We start from the raw sequence: 24111 nt of genomic DNA on the forward strand, positions 1-24111 counted from the left end.
ACATTTTATTGGGAAACATGAATAGGAATAAGTAGACCTTGTCTTTTCTAAAAACATGTACACTCGTTTGTCCTAAATAAAATACAGGTAGTTGACAGACAACATCTTTGAAGGTCCTCCACAGCTTTAGCCAGTTGTTGGAGTTGGGGACGTCCATAACACAGCAGAGACAACGCAAGAAACCATTCTCGTAACATGTTTCTGCTGTTCTATGGCGGTATCGCTGCAGAAAGAGGTCAAGACAAACAGGTTAGCATCCCTCAAGGGCTATAAAGTCACCTTCAAGTGTACAATTTAATGAATGACAAGAATAAAATGGCCAACACAAGGGCTTTACAATGTACAAGTTTATTTTTAATGAACTCTTCAGTGGTTGGTAGTCACAGCACAGCTCGCATGTATGAAGCCAAACGCCTATTTTACAAGATGGAAAATTTAAAAAGGAAAAACAGCAAAAATGTAAACCAAAAGAGGAGATGGCCAACAGTCCAACTACAGAAACGGTTTCTTTACTACAGTATCCTTAAAAAGGCCACTGAAATGCATAAAATGTGTTTGATGCATGGACTTTATTTGATGGTGGCTGACATCAAATACTCCTCACATGGCATTGACAGTGCATGTAGACATTGTAAAAAGGACTGGGTTAGCAATACCTAGGATCTTTTAGTGACAACACCTTGGCTAATACTACGGCTAAAAAAACAACTGAAAAGAAAATGAACAGCACTCATCCAAAGATACTGAATACAACGTGTGAAATGTAGTGAAGCAATTATATTATTTGTATCTCACAATTACCGTGAACACTTAAAACTGGAAAGAAAAAGCACGGAACACTGCCAGCCATTCCCTTTAAGAGAGAGGCCCTATTGTAATCCAATGTCTTTAGACTATAAATGAAGAAAATAGTTAAAAACACACTTTTTTTGTCCTCTGGAGTTTGTATATTTTTAATAGTAACAGACGGGAACCATAAATGCATGCCATGTGCTGGTCTCAAACGATACATACAGGTATATACAGCATCACTCAGTACCTGCTAAAACGAAGTGAGAAATACAGAGTAGAAACTACACTACAACCTTAAAGAAAAGAGGGGGGGGGGGGGGGGGGGTCGGTGAAAGGGGTGAGCGATGGAAAGATGGAAGAGGAGTGAAAATCCTACTAGTGATGGACTCATCATTAAAGCATTTTTATTAGAAATAAATGCATATTGCACATACAGTGAAAGCTTACATTCCACCAAGTCCACCTGTTCTGTAAAGCGATAATTCCATTTACCTCTGAGGGAGACACACAAAGGTACAGAAATGGAAAGGGGGTGAGTGGCGTGGATAGAGGTGTGTGTGTGTGCTTGTGTGGTGTGTGTCGGGATGGGGGGGGGGTTGCGTGCACTAAGACGGGGTACGACTGAGAAGTCTTCTGCTGTGAGGCAGAGCCTCCAAAAACGGGGAGGACTTCTTCTGGGGGGAGAGGGGGTCAGAAAGAATAGGACAACTACACATCGCACAACCCTTGTATGTAGGTCGAGGAACAAACAGGAAATGAAAACAAAAAGACCAAATAAGAGTTTGTGGCACAAATAAAATCAGGTGTGAAATAACTGTCCTTCTGTGACAGCCGAGAGATCGATACAAGTGTTTTATGTACAACTAAGGCTTATTGGTTAAATAGTTGAGGCTTCCCCGCCCGCAAACGCTTTTACATGCCGTTCACAACCCTATCCTCTGCTAATGTAAACTCAGTGGTTCTATCTGGAGAGCAGCCACAGGTTGAAGTGGAGAATAACCTAATGGAGAGAAGGAGGACATGGAGGACACTGTGGTGGTGGGAGAGGAGAGAGGGATAGAAGAGCTGAGGGGAGAGGGAGGACATGGAGGACGCTGTGGTGGTGGGAGAGGAGAGAGGGATAGAAGAGCTGAGGGGAGAGGGAGGACATGGAGGACACTGTGGTGGTGGGAGAGGAGAGAGGGATAGAAGAGCTGAGGGGAGAGGGAGGACATGGAGGACGCTGTGGTGGTGGGAGAGGAGAGCTGAGGGGAGAGGGAGGACATGGAGGACACTGTGGTGGTGGGAGAGGAGAGAGGGATAGAAGAGCTGAGGGGAGAGGGAGGACATGGAGGACACTGTGGTGGTGGGAGAGGAGAGAGGGATAGAAGAGCTGAGGGGAGAGGGAGGACATGGAGGACGCTGTGGTGGTGGGAGAGGAGAGCTGAGAAGGAGGACATGGAGGACACTGTGGTGGTGGGAGAGGAGAGCTGAGAAGGAGGACATGGAGGACACTGTGGTGGTGGGAGAGGAGAGCTGAGAAGGAGGACATGGAGGACACTGTGGTGGTGGGAGAGGAGAGAGGGATAGAAGAGCTGAGGGGAGAGGGAGGACATGGAGGACACTGTGGTGGTGGGAGAGGAGAGAGGGATAGAAGAGCTGAGGGGAGAGGGAGGACATGGAGGACACTGTGGTGGTGGGAGAGGAGAGAGGGATAGAAGAGCTGAGGGGAGAGGGAGGACATGGAGGACACTGTGGTGGTGGGAGAGGAGAGAGGGATAGAAGAGCTGAGGGGAGAGGGAGGACATGGAGGACACTGTGGTGGTGGGAGAGGAGAGAGGGATAGAAGAGCTGAGGGGAGAGGGAGGACATGGAGGACGCTGTGGTGGTGGGAGAGGAGAGCTGAGAAGGAGGACATGGAGGACACTGTGGTGGTGGGAGAGGAGAGCTGAGAAGGAGGACATGGAGGACACTGTGGTGGTGGGAGAGGAGAGAGGGATAGAAGAGCTGAGGGGAGAGGGAGGACATGGAGGACACTGTGGTGGTGGGAGAGGAGAGAGGGATAGAAGAGCTGAGGGGAGAGGGAGGACATGGAGGACACTGTGGTGGTGGGAGAGGAGAGAGGGATAGAAGAGCTGAGGGGAGAGGGAGGACATGGAGGACACTGTGGTGGTGGGAGAGGAGAGAGGGATAGAAGAGCTGAGGGGAGAGGGAGGACATGGAGGACACTGTGGTGGTGGGAGAGGAGAGAGGGATAGAAGAGCTGAGGGGAGAGGGAGGACATGGAGGACACTGTGGTGGTGGGAGAGGAGAGAGGGATAGAAGAGCTGAGGGGAGAGGGAGGACATGGAGGACACTGTGGTGGTGGGAGAGGAGAGAGGGATAGAAGAGCTGAGGGGAGAGGGAGGACATGGAGGACACTGTGGTGGTGGGAGAGGAGAGCTGAGAAGGAGGACATGGAGGACACTGTGGTGGTGGGAGAGGAGAGCTGAGAAGGAGGACATGGAGGACACTGTGGTGGTGGGAGAGGAGAGCTGAGAAGGAGGACATGGAGGACACTGTGGTGGTGGGAGAGGAGAGCTGAGGAGGAGGACATGGAGGACACTGTGGTGGTGGGAGAGGAGAGCTGAGAAGGAGTCTTGTTGCGGATGTCTCTTGCAATTAATACCTAAAAGTTGCAATTCCATTAGTCACTGCCATGGAGGAGTGGGCGGGCGCAGGAGGGCGGGCTGTTCTACTTGGAAAGCTTGCTAATGACTCGAATAAGAGCTCCGTTCTCGTCCTTTAGTCTCTGGTTGTCTGCTTTCAAGTCTGGTAGCGTCTGGAAGAGAACAAAAAAAAGAGAGAGGGAAACGGGTTTAGAGACATGTCACCATAGAGACACGTTGAAGTTTACCAGTCAGCCCAGTTCTAGAAACTGTTAATTGCAGTGTGTCATCAGCATCTTTGACAAGCCAGTCTCAACCATTTTTCCCCCTTGTCTTTATTTTCTTCGTTGAGAATGGAGCAAGCACACCCCGGTCCAAAGTCTCTGCTAAATAGCCATGCAGAACAGGAGAGGCGGCTCCACTGGCAGCCAGGAATAAAACACACTCTTCAATTACACAGCACAAATCCTGGCAGCACAAACAGTGCTCCTTTGTTTGAAGCATACAGGGCTAAAAAATGCATGAGCGACAACTCAAACTGTTGCAGCATCAAATAATGCCTCTGCAATCGTTCAGTTTTTCTATTTGTCTTTGTGAGGTAGACTTATCACGTGTAAAGCCAACGCCATCTCGCAGTCAGTACCCACCCAATACCCATTTCTGCCCTGAACCAAATTTCCAAACTAACTGCTATATGAAAAATGGCATTACTACATCTCTGCCTTAATACAATGACAGTAGTTACGTTATTCACTAACATCACTACACCACTGCCTGTGATCTTGGTCACAGTTTGTGAGTTTAGTCTGAAATAGAACCTTTAACTAGTCATCAGTGTGGTGCCAAAGTGTTGTGGATTAAGTGGGTAATATTACGAGAGAACTACGAAATACTACCCAGTTTGTTTGACAAATGAAAATATAACTAATCACAATGAGTCACAGATTTTCATTCCCAAATATAATTCCCTCAATATCAACTAAAACCATACTGGGCTAAGCAGATTCATGAAGCCATGCAGTCCAGCATTGCCTGGGGCAGAGCAACCATGGCGGATTTCCCAGTCCCTCTTGAAACACTCCAGCACTCACATAGGGAACAACTGAACATCCAGGGAGATCAAGAGCAAAACATAACTGTCCACCGCAAAACTATAAGGCATTTTATTACAGATGACAATCAACCAACCTGAGCTTCTTATGGTATGTAATGGAAATTGAAATCATGAGCAAGAGCCAAATTACTATGTCTGTCTAGGTCACAGGGAAATTAAATAAGACCAAGTCTAAACCTGCCATATTGGGGTGACCCGGTCTCAAAGCTGGGTTGATGTCATCTATAAAGACTCAATTGAAACGGGGGTAGGACTGGAGAAAGACACTGAGGGGAAAGGAAATGTGTCCGTCCTCCATAAAAAAATATGTCCGCCATTTGACGCTAAAAGGAAGCCACGTCATGCAAAGCCAGAAACGAAACAACGGCACTCCCTGATAAAGACTTCAAGACTGCACACTGGGGAGGAAAATAACAAAATGGGGCACTCTCCTTTACAGTATATCAAATTATCTAGTAAAATCAATTGAATAAAGACCTAATCATGTAGTCCAATATTTATACTTCAGGTGCTGCACTAACACTAAAGTAGTACATTTGCTTATATGAAAATGAACACCTGAATTGACACTTACCTGACTGAAAATAACATTTAACTATACTGCGAACTATAGGTACTGTAAATGGAAAGTGCCCAGTCAAAACACACTCCCCAATATGAAAACCAGAGAGGACAGGGGAGGTAGGGGAGTCAGTCTCAGGGGGGGAGGAGATAACCTTGTAGTTGGGCGGCTGGGGACCTGCCTGTCTATGGGTGAGGTCGGAGCACGAATGGAGCATGAGAAGGGAGGGTGAGGGGGTGAGGAGGAGCGGTTGGGCAGGGCTACAGGTCCACGGAGGGGGGCAGCTGGCTGCAGGCTGACTGGGAGAGCTTAACCACCACGCGGGCCAGGGCCCTGTTCTCTGCCTGCAGCCGCTCCTTGACCTGACGCAGGGCCTGAACCTGCTTTACCTCTGGGAGGTTCTGCAGGAAAACCACAACACAGGGAGAGAGAGGGGGAGAGCGAGAGAGGAGGGAGAGCGAGAGAGGAGGGAGAGCGAGAGAGGAGGGAGAGCGAAAGAGTCAAACCAGCAGAGGGCAGAGCAAAGGGGGAGATGGGAGAGTGTACCAGAAAGGAGAGAAAGAATGGAAGACAAGGGGGGCCAATACAAATTAGAGAGAGGATAAGAAGAGGGGGCAAAGAAGACAAAAACAGAAAAAGGAGATTGTTAGGAAAATGGAACAGAGTTTGGAACTGGAGGAATGACAAGTGCTTTCCAAGCAGGCTGGCATGTAGTAGAGACGGCAATCTACAGTAGCAGAGTAGAATAGAGAGAGAGAGGAAGACAGATATGATCGCTGGGCTGCCTATGACCTAGAAATAATCACTACATTATGGCAGTGCTGGGAAGAAGGAAAACACTTGCTTATTTTGTTGCCACGTTTCTAAGAACATCCAATCTCCTTAGTTAGAAGGGTTTACGCGTTACGTCAACATAGATTATATAGAGCATCCCAAAATGTGGCAATACTGAACACGCGCGCACACACACACAGAATACACACCACAGATAGGATACACTGGGGGCTCAAATCAAACACTGGGGAGTGTACAGTGACAACAGCACTATGCTGACTGTCAGTTAGGAATGTTACGTTTTACATCTACAATGCTATAATTCACAGCACCAGAGAGTTTATCAAATGGGATATTGAATTGACTCCGGCCCTCCTCACATTGGTCCTGTGGCAGAGAGAAAAATAGCAGTCTGTGCAAAAATGCTATCCTGTAAAGTAACTTTGCTCAGCAATACATTTCAACAGGGCATACTAATATAGTACACTAGTGGTCCAGCTATAGTATACAGTATGTTTAACATTGGAATATTGACTGCTGTTCCTGATCTTAAAAGGGGCAATATGCTATTATGTCACTCAAAACCTTCTGGTGCCCTACACACAAATAGGGCCTTACACCCAACAACATACATCGAGGGCCCAGTCACATAAGACAGTACCTTGAGTTCCTCCTCCATCTCAGAGATCTTCCTTTCTAGAGCTCTTCTTTCCTGCGGGGAGGGGGACAAACAGATGTTAACCCCGGGTTTAAAGAAGAGGGAGACGAGTATAGAAAACACCACACAAGACAACCACAAGGCTCCCACAAACTGCTTCAGTTATGTTACCTCACACCTCGTGGCCAAAACGAAGGCCATACCTGGGCTCCGCAGCTCAGCTGTTACAGCCTTGAGTGACTCTGGCTCTGATAGCAGTGTTCATTTCATCAACAATATTTTTCCTGACTAAAACTATGATAACGAGACGAGATTCCATGGGGGGGGGGGGGGGGGGGATGATAACTATCACCAATTACTTTCATTTTAGTCAACGAAAATGTGACATTAATGGACATTTAAATTTGGCTTGACATGCGGACCACGGCGCTAAATCCGCAACATTCGGCAGTCAAGTGTCACCTGGCTTCGCATCAGTTCAAAAGATTGACGAGTGACTGAAGTGACCGCCTGGCGCTGTGTGGGAGAGCTGGGCAGATCAGCTCAAATCAGCTGCAGACCACGGAACATGAAGGATGCAAAGTCTGCCAATGAGAGGACTGCATTAAATATTCTGCAAGCATACATGTTTAGGACTGGACATGTTTGTAGAATTGACATCTCTCAGTTGCACGGTCTGATTGAGCTGATCTACCCAGCTCTCCTCCCACACAGCTACCCAGGTCACTTCAAATCACAAGTCAATCTTTTGAACTGATGTGAAGCCAGGTGCCAGGACACTTTACTGTTCTAGTTGAGCTTAGTTACGAGTCATGTTTACTCACTTTCATGTTGGCTATTTTTGCTTTGATCACATCAGAACCTCTATTTTCCTCTTTGCGCTATTATTCATCTGTGTTGCAGCGACGCGCAAATGCAAGTGGTTGATGTTTTCCTATGGGAAAGACCAATGCTATTTGTTGAATATTAGGAGTATGGTAATACTTCTGACATTTCTGGAAAGCTTAAATTATCCCCTTTTCAAGAAACCGCTTATTTACCCCCCTTTACAGTTATGATGGGGAGAAAATCAGACTCGTAAATTGCTTAACCTGTAGCAAAGGCTTTATAGCCTATATGGTTAATTATGCCTGGCATTAGTTACAATCTGCCACATTTAATGTTAGAGGTAGCCTACATATTCATTATTTAATAGAAGAAAATGCACCGAATTATGTGGCTAAAATGTGACTAAGCCTAAAAAAGGTATTTTATGACTAAAACAAAGACTAAATCTAAATTGACACTGTCTGATAGTAAAACGTAGCTGCAGTTATACCCAATAAAGTGACTGTGGAGATGGTGTGAACGTCAGATAACAGATGCAGGTTGAGGAGCTTCATGAAGAGAGAGAAAGGCGAGAGGAGAGTGGGTGAGGTACACACGCATGACTGTGAAGCATGTCAAAGCCAGAACCATGGAGACTTATCTAAAAAAGACCTAACATGTTTAGTGCTGCATGTCCCATCTTCTCCTGATGTGGTTATCTAAAAATGACAAGTTAATGAAATGACTCATGGGTAATGTCAGCCATACTGGCAGGGCCAATGCAGCTAAAATAAAAGAAGCAGTTGGCTTCGTTTACAAAGGCACACCCAAGCTGTGAAGGTATGCGGACTTTAGGGAACGCCAGGGGAAGGAGATCAAGGGAAGGTCATCTAAAATCCGGTGACAACGTGGACTTTAATATGCAGACTAAAGCAATAGAATAGGGTATGAGTAAATCATTCATGGAAGATGTTTGGAGTTCAGGAGAAACTTTTTTTCTTGGCCACCATGCGAACTACATGTGCCTGTTGTCGTTAAGGTGATGTTTGTGTCAGTCGTTAAGGTGATGTTTCTATGGGGTCAATTTCACACCATATGTATTGAATTCAAAATCAAATAAATCATGAACATGAAAAATAGTTGAGAATGTAAACATGTTTGAGGACGGGTGAAATAATGGATGTTGAAATAAAAAACCAAACAATAAATAAATAGAATTGTAAACAAAAAGAAATCAAAAGCAAAACCCCAAAACTTGTAAGCAAATCATTTAAAAGCGAGAGCAAAACTTTGACAAATGATTCAAAAAAATATTTGCAAACGAATGCAAAAATCGTTTTCGGTTAAACTTTCCCGGCAACCAATCGTATTGAATAGATTTTGCCTACGGTCTTGCCTGCATGTACAGCCCCTTTGGTTACGCTACTCGTATCTTTGCTTTCGATGTGTGTTTCTTTGCTTTCACTGCCAGTCTTTTCGAATGCGAGTCACGCATTACTTTTCCGTGCAAGGCGGGGTTTAGAGGGAGGCGTAGAGAAGTCTCCATTGGTCCGCTAGTTTTGGAGTGACGGTTCGTCTTAACCCAATCAATGAACATGATACAGGCTTTTTCCCCTATTACCTACTTAAGTACAGTCTGATGTCCTCGTTTTAGGGTTTTAGCCAACGTACATCAAACTGTCAGTCACGGGTCAATAATGTACGGATATTAGAAGCATGTCTATCTAATACATTTAATGGCAAACCATCTGTCACACAAAGTTCAGTGCAGGTGTTTGTGCCGAACATTGTGCAACAGGTCATTCGTATGTTTACCTAAGTACTGAGATAAAATATTTTTTGCTCTCGGGTTTAAAAATTATTTTCTTACAAGTTTTGGGGTTTTTGCTTTTGATGTATTATTTTTGTTTACAATTCTACAGTCGTGGCCAAAAGTTTTGAGAATGACACAAATATTAATTTTCACAAAGTCTGCTGCCTCAGTTTGTATGATGGCAATTTGCAAATACTCCAGAATGTTATAAAGAGTGTTCAGATGAATAACAAAGTCCCTCTTTGCCATGCAAATTAACTGAATCCCCCAAAAACATTTCCACTGCATTTCAGCCCTGCCAAAAAAGGACCAGCTGACTTCATGTCAGTGATTCTCTCGTTAACACAGGTGTGAGTGTTGACAAGGACAAGGCTGGAGATCACTTTGTCATGCTGATTGAGTTTGAACAGACTGGAAGCTTCAAAAGGAGGGTGGTGCTAGGAATCATTTTTCTTCCTCTGTCAAATCATGGTTACCTGTAAGGAAACATGTGCTGTCATTATTGCTTTGCACAAAAAGGGCTTCACAGGCAAGGATATTGCTGCCAGTAAGATTGCACCTAAATCAACCATTTATCGGATCATCAAGAACTTCAAGGAGAGCGGTTCAATTGTTGGTGAAGAAGGCTTCAGGGCGCCCAAGAAAGTCCAGCAAGCGCCAGGACCGTCTCCTAAAGTTGATTCACCTGCGGGATTGGGGCACCACCAGTACAGAGCTTGCTCAGGAATGGCAGCAGGCAGGTGTGAGTGCATCTGCACGCACAGTGAGGCAAAGACTTTTGGAGGGTGGCCTGGTGTCAAGAAGGGCAGCAAAGAAGCCACTTCTCTCCAGGAAAAACATCAGGGACAGACTGATATTCTGCAAAAGGTACAGGGATTGGACTGCTGAGGACTGGGGTAAAGTCATTTTCTCCGATGAATCCCCTTTCCGATTGTTTGGGGCATCCGGAAAAAAGCTTGTCCGGAGAAGACAAGGTGAGCGCTACCATCAGTCCTGTGTTATGCCAACAGTAAAGCATCCTGAGACCATTCATGTGTGGGGTTACTTCTCAGCCAAGGGAGTGGGCTCACTCACAATTTTGCCTAAGTACCATTCTTTATTCATGGCTGTGTTCTAACACATCCTCCGAGAGCAACCTCTCCCAACCATCCAGGAACAGTTTGGTGATGAACAATGCCTTTTCCAGCATGATGGTGCACCTTGCCATAAGGCAAAAGTGATAACTAAGTGGCTCGGGGAACAAAACATCGATATTTTGGGTCCATGGCCAGGAAACTCCCCAGACCTTAATCCCATTGAGAACTTGTGGTCAATCCTCAAGAGGCGGAAAACCCATAAATTCTGACAAACTCCAAGCATTGATTATGCAAGAACGGGCTGACATCAGTCAGGATGTGGCCCAGAAGTTAATTGACAGCATGCCAGGGCGGATTTCATAGGTCTTGAAAAAGAAGGGTCAACACTGCAAATACTGACTCTTTGCATCAACTTCATGTAATTGTCAATAAAAGCCTTTGACACTTATGAAACGCTTGTAATTATACTTCAGTATTTCATAGTAACATCTGACAAAATTATCTAAAGACAGTGAAGCAGCAAACTTGAGGAAATTCATGTGTCATTCTGAAAACTTTTGCCCACGACTATATATATATATATATATATTTTGCCTTCAATTGTTTGGTTTTTGATTTCAACATCCATTATTTCACCCATCCTCAAATCTGTTTACATTTTCAACTTTATTTTTCATGTTCATGATTTATTTTAATTTGAATTCAATACATATGGCGTGAAATTGACCCCATAACATGTGTCAGTTGTGAAGGTGATGAGTGAACACTTTCCAAAAAGAATGGCAAAAAGCACATGCGTAAGATAACACATTCACATTGAAACAATCCATCACGTATACTCGCTATCACACACTAGGCAAAAAGAACAACCCTGGAGAAAAAGTGACCACACACTGGCTAAAAATGTACAAAAACACGTGAGAGAAGGTAGGTAGCTCGTGCTTGGGTGGGGTTGCACACCCCCCAGCCAACTATACGGGCATGGTGAGCCAGCCAGCAGGAGAGGCAGTAGACTGGAGAAAGTAGTCAGGTTTATAAGACCATACCACCCAGCTGAAATTGGGGCCTGCTTGTAACCTTCAGACATAAACCAGTTGGCATTGATTACCACGCTGTTAACCACTACCATTACCAATTCAGTTCAAACCAATAATAATAATAATAATAATTGTATTTGTAAGTGCCTTTCATTCATACATCTCATTTTTGGAAGTTCATTCATTTGTTGGGTAAAATGATTAAGTTAAAAACATTAAAACACTAAAAAAATCATTACCCTTTTCTCCATCTCAAGCTGCGACCGGTCAGCAAAGCGCTCCTGCCTCTGTAATACAAGCAACGTCGATAACCCACAGTTAGCGAGGAAGTCCTATTTATTCACAATGAGTGATCCTAATGCTACATGATACATACTAATTTCCCAACTGTACAGTGCAGCCTGGCCCCAGTGCCTCACCTGTGTGGCCTTCTCCAGCTGTAGCTTCAAGTCATTCAGCTGCAGGTCTGTGTCACGTAACTGGGACTTCAGCTTCTCATTCTCAGCTAGGATCTGCTCATAAAGCTGAGAGAGGAGAAACAACAGTCAGGAAAAAGTAACTTCACAGGGAAGAATTACTATTTCTATGGTGTTGTTATTGAGTCTGGTGTGATTTTAACTAAGGTAGAAGGTGAGTGTCTGGGAGCTCCAGTACCTTCTTGTAGTCAGTGCTATCGTCTCGGTCCAGCCTGCTTGAGAATGACCTGCGACCCTCGCCGTAGCCACCCAGATGGTCATAGCGGTCAGAAGAGGAAGTGCTGCTCTCATTCCTGAAGAGGAGAATAAAAACATGGACACTTAGCTCTACAGTATCTTATTGACCATGTCTAATATTAACACAGCCATATACCAGGTTGTCAACGGTTTATTTGGTCCAAAGTGGCACAAACCCTCCCAAGTGAAGGGTAAAAAGACAGGAAGGATGCATTCCCAAATGGCACCCTATTCTCTACATAGGGCTCTGGTCAAAAGTAGTGCACTATGGGTGCCCTATGGGCCCTGGTCAAAAGTTGTGCACTATATAGGGAATAATGTGCCATTTGGACAGACCTGAAGAATATACTGAATTTGGCACGTACCTGGACAGTCGGTCGCTCTGTGAAAAGAAAAACAGCAGTGATTTAATGTCTTTACCCGATGTTAATACAAGCAAATTCACATGACCGATTCAAAGCAGTTTTCCTGTTGTCTAGACGAGCGCAGTGTCTGGAATGTAGATGATCAATTAGAGTGCATTTGAGGGTTTTGTTGTTCTGCTGGGGAATTTTCGGAGCATCACAATGAACACAGGATCTTTAAGGTGCATTCTATTCTCCTAGCACATCTTTTTGTAAATACGGAATTAGATATACTGCTAGGTTATTCATTTCCTTGGCTTCAAAAGGTCTGCCTCATTGACTTGCAAAGAGTTGACAAAGCTAGATGTTGGACAAATTAGTGTCCAGCCCCTCTCAGCTCTGAGCCTCTCTCCCTTCTCATAGCACCTGACCCCTCTGCACTGCAACAGCCCCCCCCACACACACACATTCCTGAATGGCTGCCAAGCCTGCCAGTGCCTTAAAGGCCTGCCTCTGATCCCAGTCTCTCCTAGCTCCCGCTGCTCCAGCAGAGTGCCTCAGAGCAGGCGGGATGTGGGTCAGAGGGCCAAGCCTACAGCAGTGTTCAAATTGCTGTTGGCTTCCTGAAGCTGAAGGAGCTCGATCGCCAGGAAAAGCACTTGTGTGTCAGCATATCTTTAAGACCTTAGCTACAGAGATTAAAGTGGTGAAGGGGAAGAAAACTGACATGTACAACCAGTTGTACTACAGGTGTCAGAAAAATATACTGCTTAACAAAAACACCAAAGCATGTTTTAACCTACTTCGCTCAGGTTGTGATATATTTTGAAGATCTTGACAAATTCAAATCTCCCTCAAGTCAGGAAAAAAACATGCTTCACTTCACACTGCAAGTAATTGATAAATGCAGGGACATTCTTCATTAACTCCAGTTATCCTTGACTTTCACCACCAAAGGCCAGCTATGTTTACCACCTAAAATCAAGTGTGCAGAACTGGAGGGGTGAAACTAGTTACATATCACAATACTATATTGATACTTAGACGTGCATTCAGTACAAATCGATACTTGCAGTCAAATTTACACATCTCCAGCTGGCTTTCGGGGGTCACATTTTTTTTCTCCAATTGTACAGATGATTTTTTTTATTTTTTTTATTGCAGCGTTTTAAAAATCCTATATCATTGCTTTAAATCAATGCACGGGCGATCACTCTCGCTTGCCATCAATTACATTTGCATCCAAAATAGACAATCCTTTTCAAGATTGGAGGGATTATGCATAATAAGGTAGTAATTTATTGCCTCCGTCTCTTGCACAATACGCACACCTGTGCTCCGCTCGCTGGCCTCTAAAAAAGGCTCCTTAGCTCTTGGAGTCCCATGCAGGAAAAGCTAGACTAGAAAACCTTGCTGGACATTTTCTTTGCATTTCTTATACCAATAGACTATTTGAAGAGAGCAAACAAGAGTTGTGCGTCCGAATGTTAAACGCAACAGCCAATAGAACTCACAGGTAGTTTGAAAGAGCGAATGCGCTAGACTATAGTAGTCATTTATTCAGACCCATTAACCATTCAATCCTCATGGAGAAGTGAACACCTTCCACATCTCATTCTAGTCTTACATTATTCAAGCATGTCATTAGAATGATGGACAAACAACTTATTTAATTTAACTGTTGAAAGCGAGGAAGGAATGGAGCAACACTAGAGAGAGGAAGGAGGTAGGCTAATAACAGGAAATATCTCGAAAAATGTCCATCAAATTTGCTAGCCTATATTTGTAACTTCGCAGGCCGCATGTGCTGCACCTGCTTTATCATGGTCTGAACAAGGTGTGTAATTCCAGTCCATATAATGCAGTTCACACTCAAAAGACTACTGCCACTTGTTTCATTTACTTACCCATAGATGTAGCTATGCGCTTTTATGTTTTTCTGCCGTGCATAATGTGCAGTAGCTTATATATCATATAGCCTATGTATTGGATAACGTCCCCATCATTTGGCCTTCGACGCATTGTCATTAATGTAGGGCTCATAATATGTATTTAATCAGGCTCAGGTTGCATCAGGCTTGAATTTTCAAACAAAGCTCTAATCAGATCCAGACATAGGCCTATTTATATGCTTTATAATGCTTTTGAATAACACTTCCGGTTTTGATGGGAAGTACCGGGTTACACGGGAGAAAAGTGACTTATTTTCAGGATGGAACATTTGTAAAATACCAGGAAACTATTCAACCCTAATTGCCAGGTAACGTTAGTTGACTGTACCTGCAACAAAACTCCTGTATTGTTCATCATATAGCTTGTTCTCCATCTTCTTAAATAGTGAGCCAACATGTTTTCAGCCCTTTTATTTCCATGACTGATCAAAAGTCATTTTCTCATGCGCTCTCGTCTCTCTGTAGCAGACATGTAGTGATCAATAGTTTGAAACATCAAATCGCAATACACATCTTGTATCGGCCCCTAAGTATCCTAACATTGTATCGTGAGGTCCCTGGCAATTCCAAGCCCAGGGAGAAACCCAAATCAACTCTGGCAGGAGGGAGCAGCTCTCCCTGAATGCTTTCCTATCCATGCAGAGATAATAAACCATTTCCTATTTGGTGTTCCGTTAAGGCCCCGCCCCAACGTGCAGCCTTCAACAACAAAGAGATATGCTGGCTTTCTGGCTGGTTGCGCCGTCCACCAGCCCTCCTCCTCCCACTGTGTGCGTCTGATCTGCAGCCAAGCGCCTGGCCACATCACTGTCCGCTCCGCAGCACTGCATAGGACACACCCCTTCCAAAACAGGAAGACTTAGCCAGGGAGACTCCATCTTATTTAACCTTTATTTGACAGGGAAGTCATAACAAGACTAGGGTCTCTTACAGATGAGCTCTGCATAAATACAAACAGATACAATATACAACATAACAAAAAGTATTAAAACAGATATATCAAGAGAGGTCACTGATCATTACTCTGAACTGACCAAAGAAGACGAGAAGATCTAATTTCAGAGAGCTCTGGAAGTTGTTCCACATGAAGGTCGCAAAAAAAAAAAATCCCAACCCAACTGTGGAGACCAAAGGGGCCTCCAGTAGTATCCAAGCCTGAGACTGTGTTTGGTCATTTGTAACTCTAAATTGAATTAATGATACAATAGAGATAGGAAGTTTCTTAATGAGTCCTTTGTAGATAAACAGAATTCTGCTCTCTCTTTACATCCTGAGGCCCGACCCATTTTTTGTTAGTCATACCGACCTTCTCATCGCCCTCCCAAAGGTACAAAAGGAACTCCGTTGGGGGTTCTTTAGCTATGATTACAGGGTGGATGTCGTGTCCACTAAAAATAAGTCCTCTTGGATTGCAGAATGCTGGACATTTTTCACGGCATGTGAAAAAAATTTAAATCTTTAAAAAAGTAAATTGTCAATATCTAGTCCAAAAAAGTAACTAGCCCAGAATGTTTTAATTCCTTCCATTTACATTTTCCTAATAGTGAAAACTGCCTGTACGTTCAACCTTCGACATGAACAAGAATTTTCTTTGTGGTGGCTTGTTTTGGAACTTACTGAACTATGGTGGAGAGTGCTTTGCGTTTGAGGTCACCTTAGCGACAGGACAATCACAGGAAAGGAGGAACCATGAAATCCAAAGTAAGCAGAAGAGGGAGTCTTTACAGTACCAAAGCTGGCCAAAATAGGCCAAATAAAGGAAAAGCAGAGGCACTTGCTTGGCCGTGACTATAGACAAAAGAGCAAAAAAAGTTGATTGGGGTGGTTGAACTTCCCCCCAAAAATGGCCACTCTAAAAGTGTTTAATCAAAACAGTCTATCCTTTAGTTTGGGTCTCAGGCTGGAGGTTGGACCACAGACAGTTGCGGTAAAGAGGTCAAAGGAACTCAATCAAAACAATGGAAATGCCATGGAAACGAGTGCCCCCTCGTTTCCTCAATGCCCCCTAGCAAAAACAAACAGCCTATAGGCTATTGTTCATTACGGATATTTCACAATATGTTGAGGTATAAATCTGAGCATAACGCTTGTATGGATGTCAACCCCAATACATGTCAAGTTACATGTTCATGTCATAGTCACCAATCAATGGGGTTCGTGACACACACACTGAAACTTTAATGTGGACATGCCTTTCAGTTAAAAACGACTGCCTTCCATAACCAATCTCTGTATGCTAGCTATGCTACCATCTCATACAAACTTGAGTTAGCATTTAGCAGTCACTTCTTCAAAGCGTGAAAAGGGGACAACTTTAAAACATTATGCAGTGAAAACAGCCCAAAATACCCAAATCGGACTTTAGTAACCACCTTTAACACGTTTCAAATTAATACAAAAATCATTACGGATTTCACAAATATCCACTTAATTCGATCAGATTTGTTGAATTTGCGCAAATGAGGGCGTCACAGCATCCTGCGTTCCAATGACCTCTTTACTGCATCTATTGCGGGTTTATTTCTGCATGGTTGTGTGGACTGAGGTTACCTGAGGTTCACCCTTGATGCTGCCTTCCTCCGAGTCCGCCGATTGGTCTGGGTCATTGTCATCACTCTGGAATGCAAGGAGGGACAGGAGGTCAGGAACAGCCCCGGGACAGTTATTCTCAGAATAAACCCAAAGTCTGGCTGAAAAACCCCAATCAGCTACATCCAGATGTTTCATGAAGTGCACTTCAGTGTTGTACCTCGAGAGTAGTTGTACTGCTAAATCTATAAAATTGCTTTTTACCTCAAACTGACATGTATCCTTATTACCTTCACTTCTTGTGGATAGGGGGCAGCATTTTCACGTTTGGATGAAAAGCGTGCCCAGAGTAAACTGCCTCCTACTCAGTCCCAGATGTTAATATATGCATATTATTATTGGATAGAAAACACTCTGAAGTTTCTAAAACTGTTTGAATCATGTCTGTGACTATAACAGAACTTATTTGGCAGGCAAAACCCCGAGGACAAACCATTCAGATTTCTTTTAGGTCACTCTTTTCAATGTGTTTTCATTGGGAATCCAGATTTCTAAGGGACCTTCCTGCAGTTCCTATCGCTTCCACTGGATGTCAACAGTCTTTAGAAATTAGTTGAGGTTTTTCCTTTGAGAATGAAGAAGTAGCCATGTTCAGAATGAGGCTCCAGTGAAGTGTACTGTTTGTTAGAGGCGTGTGACCAGAAAGCATGCTACACATTGTTTTCCTCCGGTATTGAACACAGATCATCCAGTCTTCAATTATATCGATTATTTACGTTAAAATACCTAAAGTTGTATTACAAAAGTAGTTTGAAAAGTTTGGACAAAGCTTACAGGTAATATTTGAGATATTTTGTAGTCACGTTGTGCAAGTTGGAACCGGTGTTTTTCTGGATCAAACTCGCCAAATAAATGGACATTTTGGATATATAATCGACGGAAGTAATCGAACAAAATAACCATTTGTGATGTTTATGGGACATATTGGAGTGCCAACAGAAGAAGCTTGTCAAAGGTAAGGCATGAATTATATCTTTATTTCTGCGTTTTGTGTCGCGCAGTGAGGGTTGAAATATGATAGTCTGTGTTTGTTTGCTTGGTTGCTATCCTCAGATAATAGCATTGTTTGCTTTCGCCGTAAAGCATATTTGAAATCTGACTAGTTGGCTGGATTCACAACAAGTGTAGCTTTAATTTGGTATATTGAATGTGTGATTTTATGAAAGTTTAATTTTTATAGTAATTTATTTGAATTTGGCGCTCTGCATTTTCACTGGATGTTGGCCAGTTTGGACGCTACCGTCCAACATATCCCAGAGAGGTTAAGGGTGGGTCAAGTGGGCTCTGATCATTACACTTGAGGCATATCCACATTAAAAAGTGTCAGTGTGTGTATGTCACAAACCCCATCTTGGGTCCAGAAAGACACCCCGGTGGAGCGTCTCTTCTCACGGGGCCGCCGGCGATCCCGTATGGAGCGGGGCTGGGACTTATCCTCTCCCTCCTTCTCCTCCTCCTCCTGCTTCTTGTCTGATTCTGTCAATTACAGAGAGATTGAGTGAGCCACATGCACTGGACCTAGTACATTTGGGGTCAATTCAAATTCTTCAGGTTTACATTGTCAAATCAAAATCTAATTTTGGAAATGCATTTGACTTTACTGAGGAGCCTAACTGGTGACAAACTATTAGTCACCCAATAAATGAGCATGTCCTTCATCAATAGTGTTCATTATAGTCAGTGTGTGCCGACATCAAAGTTTTATTCCATCAAAGCGTAGTTCGGTAAACCTTAAGTTAAATCTTTAGTTTGCGCCTCCCAAGTGGCGCAGAGGTCTAAGGCACAGCATCGCAGTGCTGAGGCGCTACTACAGCCTTGGGTTCGATCCCAGGCTGTGTCACAGCCGGACGTGACCGGGAGAACCATGGGGCGGGGCACAATTGGCCCAGCGTCATCCGGGATAGGGGAGGGTTTGGCCGGCTGGGATTTCCTTGTCTCATCGTGCTCTAGCGACTACTTGTGGCGGGCCAGCAGACTGCAAGCTGACTTCGGTCGTCAGTTGGACGGTGTTTCCTCCGACACATTGGTGCGGCTGCCTTCCGGGTTAAGCAAGCAGTGAGTCAAGAAGCAGTGTGGCTTGGCAGGGTCATGTTTCATTTAAGGCATTTCATTTAAGGCAACCCAATCCTCTCCCTGCCTGGGTGGAATTCAGGTTAACCAGTCTGTGCTCACATGGCTATTAGATACAGTGCCTTCAGAAAGTATTCATACACCTTGACTTGTTCTACATTTTGTTCTGTTACAGCCTGAATTCAAAATGGATTAAATTGATAATTTGTTAACCCATCTACACAAATGATCCCATAATGACAGTGAAAACATGTTTTTAGATTTATTGAAAACGTAATAAAGAAATCTAATTTACATAAGTATTCCCCTGAGTCAATTCTTTGCAGAAGCACCTTGGCAGCGATACAGCTTTGAACCTCTGGATTTTAAGATTCTCCCATTCTTCCTTGCAGATTTTCTCAAGCTCTTAAATTAAAATGGGGAGTGGCAGTGAACAGCAATCTTCAAGTCTTTCCACAGATTAAGTACTTTTACATTCTTTTTCTGAAGCCATTTCAGCATTGCTTTGGCTGTATGCTTGGGGTCATTCTGCTGTTGGAATGTAAATCTTCGCCCTCAGTCTAAGGTCCTTTGCGCTCTGAAGCAGGTTCTCATCAAGAAATTGCCTGCATGTCTCCATTCATTGGTCCCTCTATCCTTACCAGTCTCCCAGTCCCTGCTGCTGAAAAGCATCCCCATAGCATGCTGCTGCCACCACGCTTCACGGTATTAATGGTGTTATACGGGTGATGAGCTGTGCCTGGTTCTCTCCAGACACAGCCCTTTGTATTCAGGCCAAAGACTTACATTTTTGTCTCATCAGACCACAATCTTTTGCCTTATATGCTTTTATGTTTTTCACGTGCCTTTTTTGCAAACTCCAGGCATGCTGTCATGTGCATTTTTCTCAGGAGTGGCCTCAGGCTCTACAGCACTTTACCAATCTGGGCTTTGTGGGAGAGTGGCCAGGCTATTGTCCTTCTGGCAGGTTCTCCCATCTCAGCCAAGGAACTACGTAGTTCTGTCAGTGGTCATTGGCTTCTTGGTCACCTCCCTGACCAAGGTCCTTCTTGCCCGGTTGCTCAGTTTGGTCGGCTGGCCAGCTCTAGGCAGAGTTCCATATTATTTTATTTATTTATTTCCCAATGAAGACCACTGTGCGCTTGGAAACTTTCAAAACTCTAGAAATTGTTTTAAACCCTTCCCCAGATACATGCCTCATCATAATTATCTTGGAGCACTACCGACAGTTCCTTGGACTTCATGGTATAGTTTCTGCTCTGACATTTATTTGACTTAACTAGGCAAGTCAGTTATGAACAAATTCTTATTTACAATGACAGCTCACATGCACTGTGGGACCTTATATAGACATGTTTCTTTCTAAAAAAAAGAATGTCCAAACAATTGAATTGGCCACAGCTGGACTCCAATCAAGCTGTAGTAACATCAAGGATGATCAAAGGAAATTACATGCAACTGAGCACTATTTGAGTGTCATAGCAAAGGGATGTGAATACTTATATACACACTGAACAGAAAATATAAAACGGAACATGTAAAGTGTTGGTCCCACGTTTCATAAGCGGAAATAAAAGATCCCAGAAATGTCCATACCCACAAAAAGCTTATTTCTATAAAATGTTGGTGCACAAATTTGTTACCATCCCTGTTAGTGAGCATTCCTTTGCAAAGATAATCCATCTACCTGACAGGTGTGGCATATCAAGAAGCTGATTAAACAGCATGGCCATTACACAGGTGCACCTTGTGCTGCAGACAATAAAAATACTAAATTGTGTTGTCACACAACGCCACAGATTTCTAAAGTTTTGATGGAGCTTGCAATTTGGCATGCTGACTGCAGGAATAACCACCAGAGCGGTTGCCCAGAGAAATACATTTTAATTTCTCTACAATAAGCCACCTCAAACGTAATTTTAGAGAATTTGGCAGTACGTCCAACCGGTCTCACAAGCGCAGACCACTTAACCACACCAGCCCAGAACTTCCACATCCGGCTTCTTCGCCTGCGAGATAATTTGAGACCAGCCTCCCAGATAGCTGATTAAACTGAGGAGTATTTCTGTCAATAATAAAGCCCTTTTGTGGGAAAAACTCATTCTGATTGGGCCTAATGAATTTATTTCAATTGACTGATTTCCTTATATGAACTGTAACTCAGTAAAATCATTGTAATTGTTGCATGTTGTTCATATTTTTGTTCAGTATAAATGATCTGTATTTCATCTTCAATAAATTGCAAAAATCTCTGAAACATGTTTTCACTGTAATTATGGGATATTGTGTGTAGATGGGTGAGAATCTATTTAACCCATTTTGAATTCAGGCTGTAACAACAAAATGTAAAATAAGTCAAGAATTAATACTTTCTGAAGGCACTGTATATCTAATTATGTTACATACTCCAGCCATACCTCAATATGGGAATATATTCTACATCAGTAGAACTCAAGCTTCTTTTTTTCAACGGATAGGTCTGCTGTTGAAAGCAGGAGTATCTCAGTATAATATTTGTGCGTGCATGTGCGTCTACTCAGTCACAATCAACGCACTGCTGACAGTGTCCAGAATGCTCACAGTTTGATATGAGAGTACATAGATTTATCATACTGATACACCGAATGGCAGCAACATATGAGGTTTAATACAATTACAATCCATAGCATTTAGAGATCTGAACCCGTAGCTCTGCTCTCATGGCTGACCTTTCTCAGTGTCCCTGGAGGAGCGGCTGTAGGAAGAGGTGATGCCCGTCGGGCTGTTGGGCCTGTTGAGGGAGCTGGAGGAGGAAGTGATGCCGCTCAGGCTGTTGGGCCTGTTGAGGGAGCTGGAGGTGGTGGAGGACGGGGTGGAGGCCGTGCTCAGGGTGGAGGTGGTCGAGGTGGTGGAGGGACGGAAGCGCTGGTAAGTCTGGAGGAGAAAAAATTGGAAGTCTGGAATGGTTACCGTCATCAGATCAAACAACCAGGGCTTGAGGAAAACTGCCAAAAAATGTATCCAATTTATTTTGAAACCTCAAAAGTGATTTTGTCAGTTTACACATCAACAGTAAACTCATGTGTTGTATTTCCAGATGGATACTAGAGCATTGTAAATAACTCTTGGAGAAGCCATCACATACCTCTTCGAAGCTGCGGTACCTCGACCGGTAGTCGTCCTCCTTGGTCTCACCAGTCTCCTTCTCCTCTTGCTTCTCCTTGTCTTGTTTCTCCTTCTCTTCCTTCTCCTCCTCCCGGGTCCGTGTGGGGCGGCTCCTGCCGATTGTCTTCTCTGCCTCTTGGAGGTCAGTCAGAGTCACACCCTGAGAGGAAATGGAGAGAATTTAATGATTCTCTGCCGAAAAGGGTTACAGGAGCAAATGTTTGTTATTTGGCTATTTTGATTTCCTCATGGAGGGAAAAACTACAAGATGGCAGTAATCTGCATTTTGGAAGATGAAACTGTACAACTAATCTCAGGCATTCACTTACTGCACTGTGAACATTGTGGTTATAGAAAGTAGACAATTTACTCTGGCATTTTAAGCTGAACCATATTCAGTTATTTCAGATAGTATTAGTGACAGCGTGGAGAAGGACCAGCCCAGTTTCCTACAGCTTGTAAACAATATCATTAAAACTCGCCATGCTTAGAAATATGTGCCACTTTACACAATGTTTATGTTTCCGCAATAAAAAGTGGCAATAATTATTATTTTTTTTTTTTAAACAACAATCAGTTCAGCTATATTACCCCAAGCCACATTATGGCAGAATACTTGATAACATGTATATTACTTTTTCTTATGACTTTTATAGTAGAGAAATGGACTAACCAACCATTACAAAGTCCAATAAGAAGTGACTCAGTTGACACTGCATTTATCGACAAGTATTTGGTTGGCCATTTATGGCCAGTTCAGAAGCAGAGTTAGGACAGACGTCTTCACTAACCTGGGTAGACCGTCTGGACTGTCTAGCATGTCTGGAGCGGGCTTTCCTCTGGGACTCCGACTCTTCATCCCGGACAGGCGTGAGGTACGATCTGCAACACAAACAGGGACAGGCATGAGGTACGACCTTGAACAAAAACAAGCTAAAGCCATGTCAGGATGAGGATGATAGACATGGTAGTTATGAGACTGACAACTGTTCAGGTAAATAGCCTAATCTAAAATGGCAAATCTAACAGTGTTTTTTCTGCTCACCTCCATATTTGTATTGTACTATCTCCCTTCACCTTTAATTTAGCGTTAGTCTCAAAATATTGCAAATACTGAGGGGACAACAAGACAGGTAATTGTAATGCTTTCTTTGAAGAGGGAATGTGTTCCTTCACCACATTCAAAAATATGAACTCAATCACTTGTGAGCCTTGGCTAGGCCTTGAGAAACCCTTCATCCTTATAAGGAGAACTTTCGGAAGCAGTCGGAGTTCTAGACCCCTCCCAGAACAGGTGGCTTCTTTCAGCAGCAGTGACTTCACAGGAAGACGTGCTCTTAACCCCATTCATTTTAACAGACTCCCGCTCCTCCTCCAGTGTGTACACATTGTAGGAGATCACACCCAATTCTCAAATAGAGGCAATGCAATCTCAAACAGCACAGGATCCTGCTAGCTACAAGATATTCCACTTTGAGAGACGGCAGTTATTACATTGTTTGTAGTTGCATAAAGAAGTGAAGAAACATGAGCTGTGTGTAAAATAAGACACGGTGTGCATCAGTGACATCCTTGTTTTTCCCCTGTGGGTGCACGTGTGGGCATCCATGTGTTTCCATTTCAGAGTGTGTGTGTGTGTGTGTGTGTAGACAGGGGGTGCGCGTACGTGCGCGTGTCGGACCTGCGTCTCTCCCTGCCGTCAGAGCCAATGATAGTGCCAGTAGTGGACGTGGTGGTGGTGGTAGAACCAGTGTTAATCGTAGGGATGACTGCCGCAGACTCCTTCTCCCGCTCCTTTTCCCTCTCCGCACTCTCCTCTGCCCAGTACCTGATCCACACAATTGTACACACACAGGACTTCAAAATAGGACAAACATTTTTTACATTCATGTGTGTAGGGTCCTCCCAGGATTTTTTAACACCTGTAACTGCCATTCCCGGCAATCTAGATTAAAAAAAGCCTTATATGATAACAAATAAAATGTACTTATTTTACATAGTGGTGCAGTGCTCCTCTTACATTAATTGGGGGAGATCCC

The 24111-nt window shown here is 43.7% G+C and overlaps 1 protein-coding gene across 11 annotated transcripts in view; it reads right to left on the minus strand.

The window, feature by feature from the left end:
- Positions 1–332: 332 nt before the first annotated feature.
- Positions 333–24111, minus strand: part of LOC139533945 (protein phosphatase 1 regulatory subunit 12A-like) — a 69163-nt gene continuing 45384 nt past the window's right edge. For 6 of the 11 annotated variants that reach the window (XM_071332484.1, XM_071332479.1, XM_071332483.1 and 3 more), the window contains 12 exons: positions 23739–23900; positions 22864–22954; positions 22053–22232; positions 21637–21841; positions 18204–18334; positions 16820–16885; positions 12339–12355; positions 11915–12029; positions 11680–11784; positions 11500–11547; positions 6531–6581; positions 333–3592 (listed from right to left, as the gene is read on the minus strand). In XM_071332484.1, coding sequence (XP_071188585.1) covers positions 3506–3592; positions 6531–6581; positions 11500–11547; positions 11680–11784; positions 11915–12029; positions 12339–12355; positions 16820–16885; positions 18204–18334; positions 21637–21841; positions 22053–22232; positions 22864–22954; positions 23739–23900 — 1258 coding nt within the window. In that variant the 3' untranslated portion in view covers positions 333–3505. The other 5 variants (XM_071332482.1, XM_071332476.1, XM_071332480.1 and 2 more) reach the window with 4 other exon arrangements.

The sequence above is a fragment of the Salvelinus alpinus genome, chromosome 11 (genome assembly GCF_045679555.1).
Source record: "Salvelinus alpinus chromosome 11, SLU_Salpinus.1, whole genome shotgun sequence".
NCBI lineage: Eukaryota > Metazoa > Chordata > Actinopteri > Salmoniformes > Salmonidae > Salvelinus > Salvelinus alpinus.